This window comes from Sceloporus occidentalis, unplaced genomic scaffold (genome assembly GCF_023333645.1).
Source record: "Sceloporus occidentalis isolate IW3139 unplaced genomic scaffold, rSceOcc1.0.p SCAF_1, whole genome shotgun sequence".
Taxonomy (NCBI): Eukaryota; Metazoa; Chordata; class Lepidosauria; order Squamata; family Phrynosomatidae; genus Sceloporus; species Sceloporus occidentalis.
The window spans coordinates 164626724-164644320 of record NW_028316981.1 but is presented as its reverse complement, the minus strand read 5'-3'; the positions used below and the strand labels follow the sequence as shown (position 1 = coordinate 164644320).

The following is a 17597-nucleotide window of genomic DNA, read 5'->3' as shown; positions in this document are numbered from 1 at the left end:
ACACAACTAATACTCAGTGCCCTCAGTACAAACCACCTTTAAAACAACAGATAATGGTATTATTCCCTACGTTTTAGGACTGGTTGCATCTTTTCACTTTGAAGAGGTGATAACAGAAATTTGTATAGGCAGCTCAGAATCCCTTGGTTTAGGAGTTTATTACTGAGCTGACTAGTAGGATATTTTAGTGACTATCACTGGTTCAAATTCAGAATATTGGTTAGTGTTCTTTAAATTTTCCAGTTTGAACTGGACTTTTGTATCCTTAACTATGTATTAGAATTGTCCAGAACAGGAGGACAAAGGTTAATCCTGATAAAAGCGTTACTCTTTAACCTGTGAAGCGTTCTCAAAACTCTAGGTAAACTCAATTTCTGCTTTTTAGCAAAGAGCAGAAAATACAGGTTTCCAAAAAAGCACTAGTCATTTCAAGTTAACATTTAGCAACAGAGTTTGTTTTTTTAACGAGCAACACACAAATGTATTGGTGAGCTCAGACAGCAGTCAAGCTATACCACTCTATATATGGGATTTACTTTTGTTTGAGCCGAACTAGCAATCACAAGCCCGTCATCGACCAAAGAGGGCAGTTAGTGTCACAGCGCATGTGTGGAAAAGGAAAATTATAAAAATTTGAAATCAATCAAAATCTGAATCTATTTCATTTGGAAACTACATCCAAAATTTTCAAATGTCTGTCTTTGAAACAAAGTTAATAGCATACGTTTGAACAAGTTAGTACTGAAATTTCCAGCTCATCAAAACAAATACACTTATTAATTTTATGAGATCAAGGTTACATTTCAGATCAGTGACATAACGTTCAAGCAAGTGTTGCTTGAGGCAAATTGCAAGGTTTTTCTTCAATTTTTTCTTTTTCTTTAAGAACATAAAAGTTATTTGGGGCACTTAATATTTTCAAAGAGACCATCTAAGGGCCAAATCCCACTTTTTCTTCTTCTTTTTTAAAGGAAGCTGGGTGGTGAGCCTCTCAGTGGGCCACACTTTACAGTTAAGGAGCATACACAACCTGTAATCAGACTCAGGTACTTGCACTGGACTTTTTCAGTCTGTACTACAGCCTCTTGAAGTTAATATGAAATTTGTTTCAATGAGTATTCATGAATATTAAAAAAATTGTACTTTGCATCTAAGAAATCAATTAATCACTACCTCTCCCACCCAAAGCTCAATGATGCAAGTTTAAAAAATTCTTAATGCTATCACCAGTTTTCCCTCACCACCAAGCTCCCTGTGAATTTTGCAATGACAAGATGGACAATCTTGCAACAGGAGGGTAAAAACTGTTACAGGAAGAGGAGAAATAAAGATATATAGACAGATAAGAAAGACAGAAGGGGTCAATTACAACACATGCCACATTAACCAAGCGTATATTTTAAAATATGTGTTTGTAAGTACACATATTTTATAATGCTACTGGGAGATTATTGAGTAGAGAAGAGGGTTCAAATTTTCACACTTGCTATGTGACCCAGAAAACCTGATTGTAACTCTGATGTTCCTGCTACAAGGAATTATGGGAAATACAGACTCTACTGCATTACACAAAGTTGAATCACAAAAGTTAAAACTTGTAAACAATGAACATAAAATACTTTCTCCTTGCTGTCCCCCAGAATTGCACACCAAATAGCATAACACGCATTTCATTTACATATGGGGCTGGTGTTAATTTTTTTTAGCCCCACATGCTTCTGGTCAAGAAAAACCAATTGAATGTAATCCAGCAAAATCAGCTGGAGATAGAGAAAAGAAACACTTTCACAGTTAGATACTATCTCTTAAGTACAGCTTGGTAAACATGCACTAAAGAAAACTGAGATAGCTGTTTGGGACTTCTGTGAGGCCAGCTACTCAGAAGAACACCATGAGAAACATTCCTGTTGCTTACACATCTTTGGAGTTTTCCTTAGTCAATCCCTCTATCAAAGAAAAATAGTGGGGATGACCAAGCCAAGAATTGTTTCTCTCTCTCTTTAGCCAAAATGTGCAGGCACTCCATGGAACTCTATTTTTCCTGACTGGTCTTCTGATAGGCAGAAGACAGCTCAACCACCTGATGCTTGTACTGCATGCGTGTTTAAGGGGGAACTTACTTGGCTTGACACCACTACATATGTCTGCTTAGTCAAACAGTTTGTGGTGATCAGAATGCAGCCTCAGTGGCATAAGTTACACACTTTTTGAATCATTAACAGAAGGTATGGACTGAAGTTTCCAATTTATATGATGGGATAGTGTTTTTACATTAAGTTGAACCAACTGGTAAAGCATTACCTAGATTGTACCATTTTGATTTGGAGATCTGAATGCTTTGCTGTGGACAAACTGCTCCCTGGCATGGAGAAGCAAACAGGATTCCAGCTAGCCCCGGTGCTCTTGTACTATGTCCAGGGAGTCTGTCTTCTACACCTATCACATTTTGGAGGGTTTACTTAGAGCCTGCAAATGTTACTTTTTTGGAATCCTTTGCCAGCCTGGCCACTGGGTCAGGCTGGCTGATGGGTACTAGGCAATGTAGGCCAAAATAAATAACTTTCTCAAGCTCTGGGTACACAGCCCAGACAAAAATGCTCTCATTCTAGCTACAGATATCAGTACAGCTCATTTGGTCCCACTCTACTGAAGTGGAAATTATACTTCATTTAATGCTATCAATAATTTTTTAAAAATGTTTTTAAAGAAGATCGCCATGGATGGGATAAGTCCCGTAATACTTACTCTTTAAATAAATTCCAACACATTTTAGAGTTATTAGCTTACAAGCAGAGCTCACAATGTCAGTCCAAAGCATTTTAGTGTTGTTAGCTTACAAGCAGAGCTCACATTGTCAGTCAGATGCTACAACAGAAACACAGGCATTTCTCCTGAGTGTGATTATAGGGGAGCAACAAGGAGAAGAACAACCAAAATATTTCTCATTATGTACATCTATGATTAATTTTACATCATTATCACAATCTTAAACTTTGTGCAAAACTGCACATACATTTGGATGTGTTCACAGAGTAAACCATAGAAACACACTGGCCCTGATGGCTACCTGTTGCATACAGACAGACCCAGTATTTAATTCATTGGTGAAGAAGGCGGCTCTTCAGTAAGCAAGGCTCTTGTGACTCTTACCGTGTGCCCACAGGCCAGGCTGGAGATCCCGAGAGCAATTAAGCACTGCCAAGTCTGGGAGGACAGAGGAAGAATAAATAAAAATGAAAAAGTAACAGTTTTGTTGGGGCAGGCCAGGATCACCACTACATACAGTATTTTTTAACAGCTACAATAAATGAAAAGAGCATTATTCCAAAGGGGCTCAAAGAGTTTTACACCAAAGGGCAGGGTAATGATGGGGAAACACCACTGTTCCTCCTATTAAGTGTGTAGCCTTGGCACCCTTCTGCAAAATCTCCAGCACTCTCTAAATTTTCAGCTATAAAGGTTTTTTAAAAAACAAAACAAAACCAACACCCTGGAATTATTTTATTTAAGGGATTTCTACTCTGCCTTTCTCCCAAAATGGGATTCAAGGTGGCTAGAGATAAGGCTAAAAACAATTGTTCCACAGACCAGAAATGGGGGGGGGGCACCCTCCCTTAATTGGGAATGGCATGGCATTACCCTAAATGGCAGCCCTGAAAGTGCACTGAAGCCTTTCAGTGGAATGGAAAATGGCATCCTGGATTGAAACCATAGGTCTCTGTTCCCTGGGAGTGTGTCCCAAGGACCACAGGCTTTTTCTAGTTTGGGACTCCAATCTTGGATCAGGCAAAAAAAGGCAGGGGCATGCCAGTTGTGGTTGGAATAAAGTGTTATATCTGTTGGATGTAAAGCCCTCCTCATCGGAACAGGAGGAAATAACTCAGGTGGCATATTTATTCTCCCTGCAGTCACTTTGTTCAATCTGGTCTCCTACCAACAGAAGCCCAACAAGGGCTTTTGGTTTGGTGTTTCTTCACTTCTCCTGCCCTCATAGGATTGCTCTGCCCAGAAATTTCAGCAACTGTAGTAACTGTAGGAACAAACCTCGGAAATACTGAGTTACAAGTAACATAATTACCTGAAATGGGGAGGCAGCACAAAGTAAGAGCAGAAAGTTACATTTCAAAACTAATGCATTAAGTGGGAAGGTAACTCCTGCTATCTGTTTACTAATCAGGAGGACTTATGTCTGGAAGAAGTAATGTTTTCTAATTAGTTTCTAAATTTGCTTTTAAAGGTCCTTTTAGTTGATTTTTTTCAGGTTTTATTCCATTCTCTCATCCATTTTAAGATTCCGCCCCCAAAAAGACAAATGACCAAATAATAAATTATTGTTTAATATTGCAACAAGTACCAACAACAACAAATTAATCTTGTCAACATTGCAACAAACAACTGGAACCAATTAATTTTGAAAAGTAACTCTCCTAGTTCTGTGTAGGAGCTCTGATCCAATTAAACATGCCTAACAGCATTAGCAGACAATTCTGACAAAACAGCACTCTTTGTTTTTCCATGAGACACAAGTCACAGCAGGCACCATATTAAAGAAAAGGCATTTGCTCTTTTCTATTAAATACAAGGCAATACATCTTCTAAAATGGCAAGTGCCCCCTGTAGTTTTAACAAGTACACTATTAAATGATTTTTTAAAAAAGAAGTGTTGCCTGATCCAGCACAAAGAACTTTACTCATAGTTGGATGCTGCAATTCTAAAAATTCTAAAACCATCTTGAGGGGGAGAGAGGCCTGGCCTGAAAGAAAAAGAGCCCTCCTTCGGACCACCATCTTGAGGGGGAGAGAGTCTTGTTATGTTTTATTTTGACTCTGGATATTGTATTGTACTTCCTGTTGTACACCGCTTTGATCTAATTTGGAAAAGTGGTATATAAATAAACATTATTATTACTATTACTATTATTATTATTATTAAAAATTGACATAAACTGTATGAACCCATTCATGTACTGTATTTATTCAGACCTGCAACCACTCTATGGGCCAGTAGCCATGTCAGAAGTATACAAATTTAGCTGAGTTTAATTGAGCTATATAACTGTAGGTATGTCAAGTGGTTTTGGCTTAAAACTCTCAGATGTCATGGGTAATGAAACAAGAAGGCAGGTCTTTACTGGGGTGGGAAATCTCTGTCCATGGCATGGAAGTCTCCCTCTCCTGAGCCTCACCTTATCCTGATTAGTAATTAAATAGCAGGGATTGCCCTCCTCACCCCACTCCTTTCCTCCTTCTCCACATGTGGAAGAGGAATGAGGGGAGAAACCGTGATAGGGGTGGAACTGCCAGATGTTGCCTACAGGTATTGTCTGGGAGTATTTCACACCTCCTTCCTGCTCCGTCTATGGGTAAAGGAGAATATTGAGTCTAGCTAGGTCCTACAACCTGGTGGAAAAACTCACTCGAAGAAGAATATTTAATCTAGCTAGCTCCTTAGTTGACATGGGAGGAAATAAGGTTGGGGGTATCACCACACCCAATTAATACCATCTGAAGCATGGAGTGAGGGGAAAGAGCCTCCTACCTGATTGGAGTTGCCCAATGCTGCCCTAGGGAGTCAGTGGTCTTTTGTAGTTTAGGGACCTTCAGAATCCTGACAATTTACAAGGTAATATATTCAAGAGCAATGCACAATGGTATAAGGGCTCACCGTTTTGTTCCTTATGAGAAAATGGCCCTACCTGCCTATTATTTATTTTGAAAGGGCACACCTCCTGTAATGTCATGTGAGAAGGTAGCATTGTTTTCAGGGTCAGCTCAGCTTCAAAGCACATGCCAGGAACCATGCTCCCTAGTCTATCAGAGAGTTTTTTACCACTGAAAGCAACAGTTTAAAAGCTCTCAGACCACCTTATATGACTGTATGTTTTAATTTATTACTTCTAAGTCTCATAAGAAAACTTTTCACCCATGCTTAAAAGATTGGGTATATAACTTGCTGAGCCAATGCGAATGGGATCAGTTTGCTCATTACTCTGGGGACTGGGATTTTTTAGAAAGATAAAGCAAGATCGCTGTCCTCTGTTCTGAAGGACAGGTGTTTCTAGAGACACAAGCACTGTTCTGTAAATATTTCTGAATATTATCATGAGGCCTGCGGAACACATTTTATCTTGTTCATTTGATTTCATTTTCTCCAGATGGCAGAATTTAAAATGGAATATGAGACACTCACACAAACAGCTACAAATCGAAGTGCAGTGAAATAAAAGGATCAAATATTGCAATTAGGATAGCAGTGAGAAACTGGATGCCTGTCCCCCAGTTTATCATGCTTTTAAGGCAACAGATCCTAGTAACAGCCTTTTGCCTAAAATATTTATGCTCAAAGAAGAGATAAGCCATAGTAAGATGGAAATCTTTAAAGAAGAGATGGGAAACCTATGGCTCTCAAAATGTTGCTGGATCCCAACAGCAATCTTCAGGCCCAACCATTATGGCAACTGGTTAGAAATGATGAGTACTGCCGCGTAATATCACCTGGAGGGCCACAGTTTTGCCAGCCTCACCTGAAAGAAAAGAAAGCATGCCAACCCCTCTGTTCACTTACCAAGTATGCCACGAAGGCAAGGTAGACAAGGCTGAGAATGGAAGCACACACATACAATACCATTTGTCCCAGGGCAGTAACATAAACCACAACAAAGTATATGTTAATGGTGCAGATTATAAGAATGAGAATTCCTCCAGCAATCTTCCAGCCTCTAGAAATCAAATTAAGAAAGCAGCATTACAACAGAAAGTGATGGGTTGGAAATTACTACCTAAGAAAACAGCTGAGAAATACAATAGTTGGAATCCTGTTGTTAGTCCTGACTAGGGTAAATCCACTGAATCAATTGTTGAATCATTCAATGATAAGACAACACACAAGTTAATAAATAAATAATAATAAAAATTTTATTTGTATACCGCCCTTCCAAAGATCAGGGCGGTGAACAGCATAAAATCAAACAATACCACAAATTACATAACATCAAATACAATCAATATACAAATACACCAGTTGATAAGTCAAATCTCACTGATTCAGTAGTCTACTCTAGTTGGGACTAAGAATAGAATGCAGGGCACAAGAACAGGCACAGTGCTCATTCAAAGGCTCAAAAAAGCAAGTTAATTCAGAACTTTTATAGATAACACCCAATAAACCTGGAACTCTGCAATAAGACAGAAATTTTCTGTGTTTGTGGTCAGAAACTGATGTGAAGTTTGTGGAAAAAAGAAGCAAGAGTGTGCTTTCATGTGCAGTGCAAGAAGGGCAACATTAATTTCTTTCAGTATACCAAACATAGGGAAGCAAAGTTAAGCAGCTACACTGGGATCTGAATGTAGACAGGCACTTCTGCTCATGCAAAGTAGCTTTCCTAAATTCTGGCAATTCCCCCACCTGTGCTGTGAGCAAATTCCTGGAAAGCTTAGCTAGGTGAACCAAGTTTCATCCACACTGCTCTGGATTCAACTCACTAAGGGCCTGAACAGACAGGCCAAAATAAAGCTGCTTCGGGTCACTTTGGAGGTATGCTGTTTAAATGACACATGCATCATAAGAGGTCAAAAGCTGCGCCAAAGCTAGGCTCTAGTCCTCAGGACTGGATAGTGGCTTTCGCATGGCTCCAGCCTATTAGGATGCATGCATCATTTAAACAGCATACCTCCAAAGTGACCCGAAGCAGCTTTATTTTGGCCAGTCTGTTCAGGCCCTAAGTCCAGGTTAGGGAACCTGCTTCAGCCCAAAGGCCTAATTCAATTCTGAAAACTTCTTGAGGGCCACATTCTGGTAGTGGGCAGGGCCAAAGGGTGGAACCAAAAATGCTAATGTATTTTAATTTAAAGCTTTTAGTGCCAGCAATGTAGCCTTTGGATAGGAATTTCAGTGTCTTAAAATAGGAGGGGAGGGGGACATACATGATCTGGGAAATCACCAAATGAGGACAGCTTCATGGGGAAAGGAACATGACCAACTGGAGAAACTCAGAGGGGGAGACTGGGAGCACAAGAGAACTGGATCTGGCCCCAGGGGCCCCATTTCCATCTTGGCAATATTGAATGAAAGAGAGTAGTGCATTTAATTGCAATTCTGTTTCTTCCTCCCACATTAATTAAAGAGGAGAAATTAAAGAAATGGCCATTTGTGTGCAGTTTTGATCCTACTGAATCACATATCTGTTCCTAGGTCTATTTCTGCTACCACCAAATCCTACCAGTTCCAAGCCTGGACAGGAGACTGTAAAACTACTGTGCAGAATTCAGATCCTGGCCAGGAGATAAAAGATGAATTCTACATGTGGTGGCAACAGATGTGCACGATAGGTTAGCCAAAAGGCCAGTGGCATTTGTGTGCATAATTTTTCCATGCAGATGTGTCACATATTGAAGAGATGATATGGTAAGGGCCTGGCTTTGGAAGAACAGCTGCAAATCTGCTGGCTACATGTCCTACATATGAGGGTTTTGTGTTTCTTTCCTTTTGGGAAAAAGAAGAATATTTTGTGTGTGTGTGTACATCCATATACAGCATGCTTTTAGGGGTGCAAGCTATCTTGAAAACTTGACTGTCCTTAAATACTGCATAATTGTTACCAAAGCTTGATTCAGCATTATCACTTGTTATGTGCTGGATGGCTATTTCTATGGAATTCCTTACAAAAGTCATAACTGTTCGTGCAGAGATGGATCAAGAGACCCTCTATTTAGTATGATTTTGTATAGTTTATAATGTGACATATCACACCACTTTTAAATACAATTCATGGAAGATCGTCTGATTAGTACAGTACTTGGTATTCCTGGATGCTAATAAATTGTTGCAAAGTTCATTTTATCTGCTACGAAGATTTATGGAATTGTTATTTAGACATATTTTTCCTTTTAAATTATTCTTTGTTTATTATGCTTTAAAATCTTATCTAACTGCTAAATTGTTACTTCTTTGTCTTTTTTACAATATTTATTTTCTGTACTACATTTTTATATGGTGGGCATCCTGTGTTTTGATAGTCTGCAACCACATAATAAATATGGGCATATTCACATTCATATATTATACTTCATATCACAAAAACTTTCTGCCACAGTAACAAAATACATCTTAAGTGTACTACAAGATTATCAGTACTATGGTAAGAATGGGAAATGCAACCAGACAGTAAGGTGCTGAACTTGGCAAAGTGGTAACAACATTCCAGCCCCTTACAAAGTACCTCCGAAGAGGCGGGATGTTTTATAGATTCCAGATTATTTGATTACTCAAAGGAGGGAGATATATGGTGTTCTTCATACTTACAAGCCATTGGCAAAGTCATTCATCACAGGACGCAGACTGGTGAATGTGAGGACTGGGATTAATGCAAAAGGAAGCTGTAAGGAATTAAAGGAAATTGTGTTGAAGAATGTATTCTTCCTTTTGTTGCTTTTGTGAAATCTGGACCAATCTGGATGGTTGAAACTCGAGAGCAACTTCTTTTATCCTCTCCCCACCTCGTTACTTTTATTTATTTGTTTGTTTGTTTCTAGGATTTATATTCTGCCTTTTCCCCACAATGGGACCCCATTTGTGAGGCTATTGCATTAAAAATCATTCCTATTCATGAGTGAGAGTGAGTGTTGCATAATGTTTAGAGAACGAGTATGCAACTGCACAGAGACCATAGCCCAATTTTTCTGACCCAGCCCCCTCGTGCCACATCCTTCCCCTAAGCATGCCAAAATGCCCCCCATACGAACCTGCTAGAACCCCAAGATCTTCCGGGGAAGGCTTTCTCTCAGTCCTGCCACCATCACAAGCTCGCCTGGTGAGGACACGAGAGCAAGCCTTCTTGATGGCTGCTCCTGCCCTCTGGAATGCCCTTCCATGAGAAGCAAGGCTGACCCCCTCTTTGCTTGCCTTTTGTAGGCAAACAAAAACAGCTCTATTCAGGCAGGCATTTGGTGTATAATCATGGGGTGGCTTGGGTGTTCGTTATATAGGGTAGATACCATGGTTTTAGTGTGGTTTTAATGTCTGTAATTTTATACTGTTTTTAAATGATATTTTAATTGTTTCATTGTATTTGTTTTTAGATTTTATTTGTGAGCTGTGTTGGGTCTCTTCGGGGAGAAAGGCAGGATATAAATCAAATAAATAAATACCTGGTTTTCCCTCTGTTTCTCAAAGACATAGCCCTGTTAGTCTGGACAATAAATATGCAAAGGGATCTTGTAGCACCTTAGAGACTAACTGAAAGAAGCTGGTATCGTGAGCTTTCATAGACTTGAGCCTACTTCCTCAGATGCATGGGGAATGGTAAATTCCTCACTGTGAGAAAGGGTAGTCCCTGTAACTTTGAAAGAGGTTGTAGTAAGACCCCTCTTTGGGGGAAAAATCCCTACCTTCAATCCCACCATATTTCTGGACCCTCTCTAACAGACATAATTTTAAATTAACAATTCTCAAAACTGGATTCTAGGTCCCTATACCTATTTTAGGACTATATATATTGCTATAACTGCTCTTTAGGTAGGGTGATGCCTTTACCTGTAAACTCATAAGAACATTGAGAAAATCATTCATGCCAGTCAGGTGTTCCACATCTTGGAAAATGGCAACCAGAAGGGTTGGGGTGATGGCAATGGAGCGGGTCAGAACCACACGAGCAAAACGTGACCACTTCAGATTGAGGAAACCCTGAAACAAAGAATGGGCGGGATTAAGATGGAGGAGCCAGCAGAGCGTGCAACAAATGAACAATGGTGGAAAAAACTGTACGGAGGGATAATGCTACACATGGCAGGTACATTCTTCTTCCCAGAGCAGTAAAATATGAATCTTGCAGCAAACCTGAACCTAAGGATCTGGTAAATGAATCAAAGCAAGAGAGGCTGAGCTTAATTGAAGCACTTACTGCTACACTACATGAATAGGAGCAGGACCAAGATGTGATTCCATGAGAGGAGAGGAAAGACATTTGACTGCAAAATTATATACCCACCACAATCAGAATAGCTGGGTTCTGCCTGAAGCAGAATACATTATTAGATACAAATAGAATCTACTATGTAATATTCCTCGTCCTGGATTAGGAAACCTGGCTAAACTGCAAAATAACAGAAAGATAAACAAAACAAAACAAAACCCACCAGCACCAGAGTAAGATTCATAGACTGTTATCAGGCAGTAAATGTGCAGCAGGAAGGCAAGCAGCAAATTGTAAGGATTAAGTTCTGCCTTCTATGTAAGAGGTATCCCACACAGATCCCACTAGATGCATGTATTGCTATCTTCTTTTTGAGATATTCTGCTTGAGGATTAAACACCATGGTCTAAAACACACTGCAGAAATAAATCCAGTTTGAGATTCCTTTAACCGCCCTTGCTCAGTGCTAAGGAATCCTAAGAACTGTAGTTTACTATGGCACTAGAGCTCTCTGACAGAGAAGGCTAAATGTCTCACAAATCTACAGTTCCCAGAATTCCCTAGCACTGAGCTAGGGTAGTTAAAGCGGTCTCAAACTGGATTATTTCTGCAGTGTTTCTGACCCTTGCTTTTCTAAAAACTAAGGCTTCACTGGAGAAGTATATTGAAACCCAAATATTGCAGTTTGATTATTCATTCAATTATTTCTCCCCGGCCATATAGAATATAAGACGGTGTATGATGTGCCCCAACCAAAATAAGCAAGTGTTTTCTCAATGTCTTGGAATCCACCTATGTCTGACTTATTCTAATTAATTATTCTAACTGCAGAGTTCAGTCTACTGTGTCTATGATTTGGTAATATTATCAGGACAACTGCAGCTATAGAGGAGGGTAACACTAGAGTACCTTCCTCTGTGGGTAATGGCAGCTAGCAGTCCTTGAGGAGTCAGATGATTACTCTGATTTACATGGTATCAAACTGAAACATTGAGGGGAAAATAAAGTAGCAGTTTTATGTAGCATGGTAATTTTTTGTTTCCTTTATTGTCCTGAAATATCTTCCTTGTCTGCCAGAGATTTAGCTCATAATAAACATGTTCTCAGATGAGATAACTTCCCCATCTGTTTTCTCAAGATATCTTTGTAACTTAACCATCCTTTTAATTCTATTTTATCCCTTTTTAGAAAAGCTTCGTGAGAGGATACCCAAACCGGTAAATGTCTAAAGAATTTTCCTTTATATTTCTCCCATACCTTTAACAGTGAATGCTTTACAATGTGATCTTTGAATTGTTTATTTTGCTTTACTTTGTCATACCAAAGGTATGTGTGCCAGCCAAAAATAATATTAAAGCCTTCTAAATTCAACAAATCTTCATTTTTCAACTGGGCCCATGTACTTCAACTTTATAACAGTATTATTATACAACGTTCTTTTACTGGCACTTTACAAAAAGAAAGCCATGGAAGAAATCTGAATAGATTAATGTGTTTAAGGAATTCATGCACACACACACACTCTGGGAAGCAAAAGAAGCTGCTCTGATGAGATCCAGGTGGTGGTTTCCCCATTAGACTTAGCAAGTAACCGTGGGCCATTCAGCCTACCTACCTCACAGGGCCATTAGTAGGAGAAATGGGAAAGGAGACGGAATCATGTCCATTAGAGGAAAGGTGGGATATAAATGTAAATCACTCAATCCAAACTAGCATTCTCGTCATATGCAATTTCTCTGGTAAGGAAAGTACACATGTCATATGCTAGGTTTGAGGGCCATGAGCCAGTTAGACTATGCTCTTGCATTTATTCCTTCTCTTTTTAAAAATGGCTGTAGGAACACACTGGAGAAGGTGGGAAGAGCCATGACAACAAATGTAAGCCAACATGTCTGAAGAGAGAGAAAATACCTCCATGGCAAACTGTCCAGAATAAGTTCCAGTCATTGTTGAGCTCTGGCCTGCAGCAAGAATCCCGATTGCCCAGATGTACATAGCAGCAGGGCCAAAGTAACAACCCAGGACAACACCCTAAAGCACAGAAGGATCAAAGCAAGGTTATAAAAAGATAAAAACTGAGCATGTAAGAGGCAAAACAGATTTATGCTGATTTTTTTAAAAAACTCTATTTAGATCAGAGTTGCCAATTTATTCAAAACACAGTATATATCTGAAAAGCAATGGCCACAGTGCAAATACACTCATTTTATAATTATGCTAAGTAGGGTGCTGTTCATCTTCTCCAAGACCATGGGCTGCTTTCCTCCTATGCATAGGACAAAACATGTGCACAGAAACACATAACCCTTTATAGAATCCTGGACATACTTTTCATTCCCCAGGCCTTGCTAGCTAAATTCAGAGGGAAAAGACAAGTGTCAGTATACCACTTGTCACCTTGAATAATATGGATTTGGTGGTGGTGGTGGGGGGTGTTTTTTAACATTAGTGATCTATGGACTGTTGACTAAGGGGGAATACAGACCAGCACTTTTTAGGGCCAGATAAGGGCTGAGCGTTTACATGCTCAGAAACCCTACTCCACCGCCCAGGTGCCGTCTTGGCATGCGCCTGTTCAGATGGTGCACCCTATGATGACGTACGTCATGCACAGTGTCCAAATGGTGCTGCGCACAAGGGGCATCATAAGGCCGTGCTGCGGCTCTTATGGCGCCCCTTATAGGGCGCAAATAGGAGCCGTGTTTCACAGCTTCTATTTGCACCGGGTTGGGGGCTGGCGTGCGTCTGCCACATCCCCAACCCAGCACTTCCAGGGGTGGTACAGAACCACCCCTGAACAGGCTGTTTGTACAGCCCCTCAATGTCTGATAAAGCCTCATTCCTGTTTTTTGGTTTTTCTCAAGGTAAAATCTTTTCAATCTTTAGAGATCAACCACAAAAAGACATGTTGACAGGTTTACTTATGGTGGCATTTTCCACATCATAATATTTTCAGGATGTGAAGTAGGTACTTGATAAAAATAGAGGCACCATTTATTTGTCCGTCTGCGAGCAATCTGCCAAGTGTCAACTATGGACTTGCCAGCTTCTACTACAGCTCTGTTGCCCCAAAACACAGTGAGCAGATTACGTTTTCTGCAAAATAGTTAATATGAACTGGTTTCCCTCAAAAATATAAAATGTTACAGTTATACATGGCAATGTTTTTCAGAGACTGTCTTAGATTATGAGAATTTTAAATTTAAACCTTTCATCAGTTTTCGTGCTGAGTTGCATTTTTCACTGTTGTTCAAAAATTAGTACGGATCCCAATTAAAAAAAAAACAATATTTTTCCGTAAGCTTCAAAGAATCTACATGCTCCAGAAGCTCAGTATTACATCACTGGTGAGGGAGGGATGCTGCATGACTCCCACCCTTACTCTAAATCCATGGCAAGTTTTTTTCTTCTATCACTTTTTTTTGTCCTATCGCTATTTCTCTCACACACATACCCCCCAAAAACAGAAGGGCTAACCAACTCTAGGCAAAGCAAGTGTCCTCTTTCATATCTCTCCCCAAGGGAAACACACAGGGTCTTTCAAAAACTTGCTCACCCCTTTGTAGATATCCACGTCCAAGGTCTGGTTGTTATCTGGGAACAGTCCTGCTTGAGGATCACTTTTATTTGCACAGAAGTTGTGCTAGAAACACAAATTTAGATACATTTTAGGGACAAGATTTTCACAAGACAGATCTTACTATGAGCAGAAGCAGGCACCCGCAATGCACATGGGTACATACACAAAAAATGCATTTAGGAAAGAATAGGCCAAGTAAACAGCCCAATTCAGGTTTACAAAATGGTCCACTGTAACACAAGTGCAAAAGCTCATCATGAAAATGACAGGAACAGCCTTGAAATAAACAGTAGGAATAGTATTAATGAGGCACTAGTATGCTACAGCACTGGTCACACACACAGTGATGTAACAAATACTGGGTGCTATTCTAGTGTTCAGTGGATGTAATCCCAGGCACAGCTTAGAATAAAAGGGCTGTCCCCCCACCGTATTTCATGGTTTCTAATGTGAAAGGGGGTAGGGGAAAGGGGGGTGCAGTTCATCCAAATGGGGATAATGACAGCACAGCTACCTACAGTCAGCTGTTAAAGCCTGAAAAATGAGAGAGAAAAGAAGAAGAAACTCCCAAGGAAAACTATTAATATTTTCCCCCATGAAAGCTTTTATACCCGTGGTAAAGCTTGGGCCTATGAAGCTGGCTTATTACAAGTCAGATGGTTGATCTAACCTAACATTTTCCCCACATTCTGACATTCTTCCGAATGACAACTGAGAAGCAGTCTTTATCCCTGTATTCCAAACGTGAGCTTCCAAAACAGAAATGAGTGTCCTATGGCCCTTCAGGTGTTTGGGGACTCGAAATCCCATGAGCTCTAATCAGTACTCAGTAGTCAAGGATGATGGGAGCTGCAGACCAACAATGCCTGGAGGGCTACTGGTTCCCAACAACAGTTCTTAAAAGTAGAAGAAATAAGAGCTCCCTACCCCTTTCCAATACTGTGAATATGTTCCTGATTTGTTTCTTGAGAGTCATGCAGAGAAGCAGTGGGCAACCTCCCTGACAGTGCAGTAGTTTGAGTTCACAGGAATGTTTAATTATATATTGACACTGACATGCACACACATTTATGTGTTTTTAACTTAATGCGTTAAAATGGTTTTATGTGTTTTAATCTATGTTGTACTCTGCCATGAGCCTTGGGGAAAGATGGGTAAAAAATAAAATTTGTCATCATCATAATTATTATTACTATTATGACTACTACTAATACTACTACTAAACACACAAACTCTGATGGTCAAGGATTGCAGACAGGGGTCTTTCACAGCCTTAATATGTGTAATCTTTTAGATATGAACTGCCAGGCCTAAACACGGTAGCTCTATAGAACCAGAACTTGCACATTGGATGTCAGTCTCCCAGCCTTCGTGTGTCCTGTTTCAGAAACGGTCTGCAGGGGCAAATCCCAAATCCAAGGGGAGAAGCTGTCTCTAGATGCTAGCCTGAGCTGCATGAGTGACAAACGTCACTTCTCAGAGATGAGAAGATGCATGGCAGCACTTTCCATCCCCTTTTCCCACCCCATCAACAATCTTCACTTGTTGACTCTGTCATTCTCAAAAGGGCCAGGACATACTATACAAAGGAACACCACAGAACCTGCATGGCCCTTTCCAGCTCAGGAAAAGTTTACCACAGAGCCCTGCCAACTACTATTCCAGATTCTGGAGGGCTACTGACTGCAGCCAGAAGAGTCATATAGTGCTTTTGCTTTTTGCTGGGAAGAAAGTCCAGAAGAAGAACCAACATGCAGGATAAAACTACTAAATACTTGTGTACAAGCCAACCTCATGGGTAAGTCAAGGGAAGGTTTTAACATTGGACATTTGACAGATGACTGAGAAGGAAGGAAGCGGACAGAAATTGGGTTGTTTGGCGGTCAGAGAGATCCGGAGGAGCAAGAGGAAGATGGGGAGAGAAGGCTTTAACATTAGATTGGAAAGTGGAGGGAAATGGAGCATTTGGTAGTCAGGGGGAATCCAGAGGAGGAGGAGGAAAGATGTTAACATCGGATTGGGAAGTGAGGAAAGTGGAGGGAAACAGAGTGTTTGGTGGTCAAAGAGATCCAGCGGATGAAGAGGAGGATGGGGAGAGAAAATTTTAATGTCAAATTGAGAAGGGAATCATCACATACACTCACACTGACACTCACTCCTGCCTCAGCAGTAGAAATCACTGCAGAGGCATGGAGAGTGGAGCGTCACAGCTACTTTTTAAAGGACCTTTCTAAGCAGTATTACTTTTTGTTGTTGTTGTTGTTAACTGTTCTCCAGTTTATCTTGATCTGTGGTGACTATACTGACCCATATATAAGTCAACCCTGGATTTCAGAGTCAATTATTTTATTTTCAAAATGAAGTTTTGAATCCCACTTGAATGGGGTTGGGGAATTTGTGGCCCTCCAAAAGTTGCTGGGCCCCAATTCCCTCAACTCCTGGGCATGCTGGCTGGGGCTGATGGGAGCTGAAAAATCAACATTATCTGAAGGTCTACATCTCCCCCCCCCCCCAAAAAAAAACAACCAAGTTAATGTAAACAATAGTATTTGTTGTTTTATAGTAAGCACTGAAAATTTACAGAAGAAAGTGTGTCAGGGAGGGATGAGAGACATTGAGAGAACACTTACCACAACTTCATTTGATTTTCCAAAGAAAGCTTCGGCAAATACTGAGACAACAAAAACATTGATGAGAAAGGAGACAAAAAGGGCAATACAGGATTCTATGAAAAAATATTTGTTGGCTTCAGCGACCTCCTTCTTGTTGGCACGATTCACCTGTCGAGACTGGACAAAAGACAACAGATTCACACAGCCTGTGGAGGCAGGAGCGAAGCTAATTTACACACTTATGCCCCAGGTTATTGGGGTTCACCCACAGGGTGACACTCACAGGCTGCAAACTGGTACCATCTATCTATCTTATGAAAGATAAAACAATTAGGGAGGCTTTTGTGACCATCTATTGTGCTATAGCATCTGAGGACAGAATATTAATATCTTGGGATGTCTAATGTGGCTGATTCAACATGGTATTTTATATGTGAACGTAAGTACTCAGGAGAGAAAAATCCCTTACAGAACAAGAAACCTTTTTTTTTAAAA

The 17597-nt window shown here is 40.2% G+C and overlaps 1 protein-coding gene across 3 annotated transcripts in view; it reads right to left on the bottom strand.

The window, feature by feature from the left end:
- Nucleotides 1-17597, bottom strand: part of SLC11A2 (solute carrier family 11 member 2) — a 73256-nt gene that overhangs the window by 13775 nt on the left and 41884 nt on the right. For all 3 annotated transcript variants that reach the window (XM_089480781.1, XM_089480765.1, XM_089480773.1), the window contains exons 10-16: nt 17121-17279; nt 14467-14553; nt 12822-12941; nt 10532-10681; nt 9302-9375; nt 6566-6719; nt 3151-3204 (exon numbers count right to left, since the gene is read on the bottom strand). In XM_089480781.1, coding sequence (XP_089336907.1) covers nt 3151-3204; nt 6566-6719; nt 9302-9375; nt 10532-10681; nt 12822-12941; nt 14467-14553; nt 17121-17279 — 798 coding nt within the window. The remainder of the gene's footprint in view (nt 1-3150; nt 3205-6565; nt 6720-9301; nt 9376-10531; nt 10682-12821; nt 12942-14466; nt 14554-17120; nt 17280-17597) is intronic.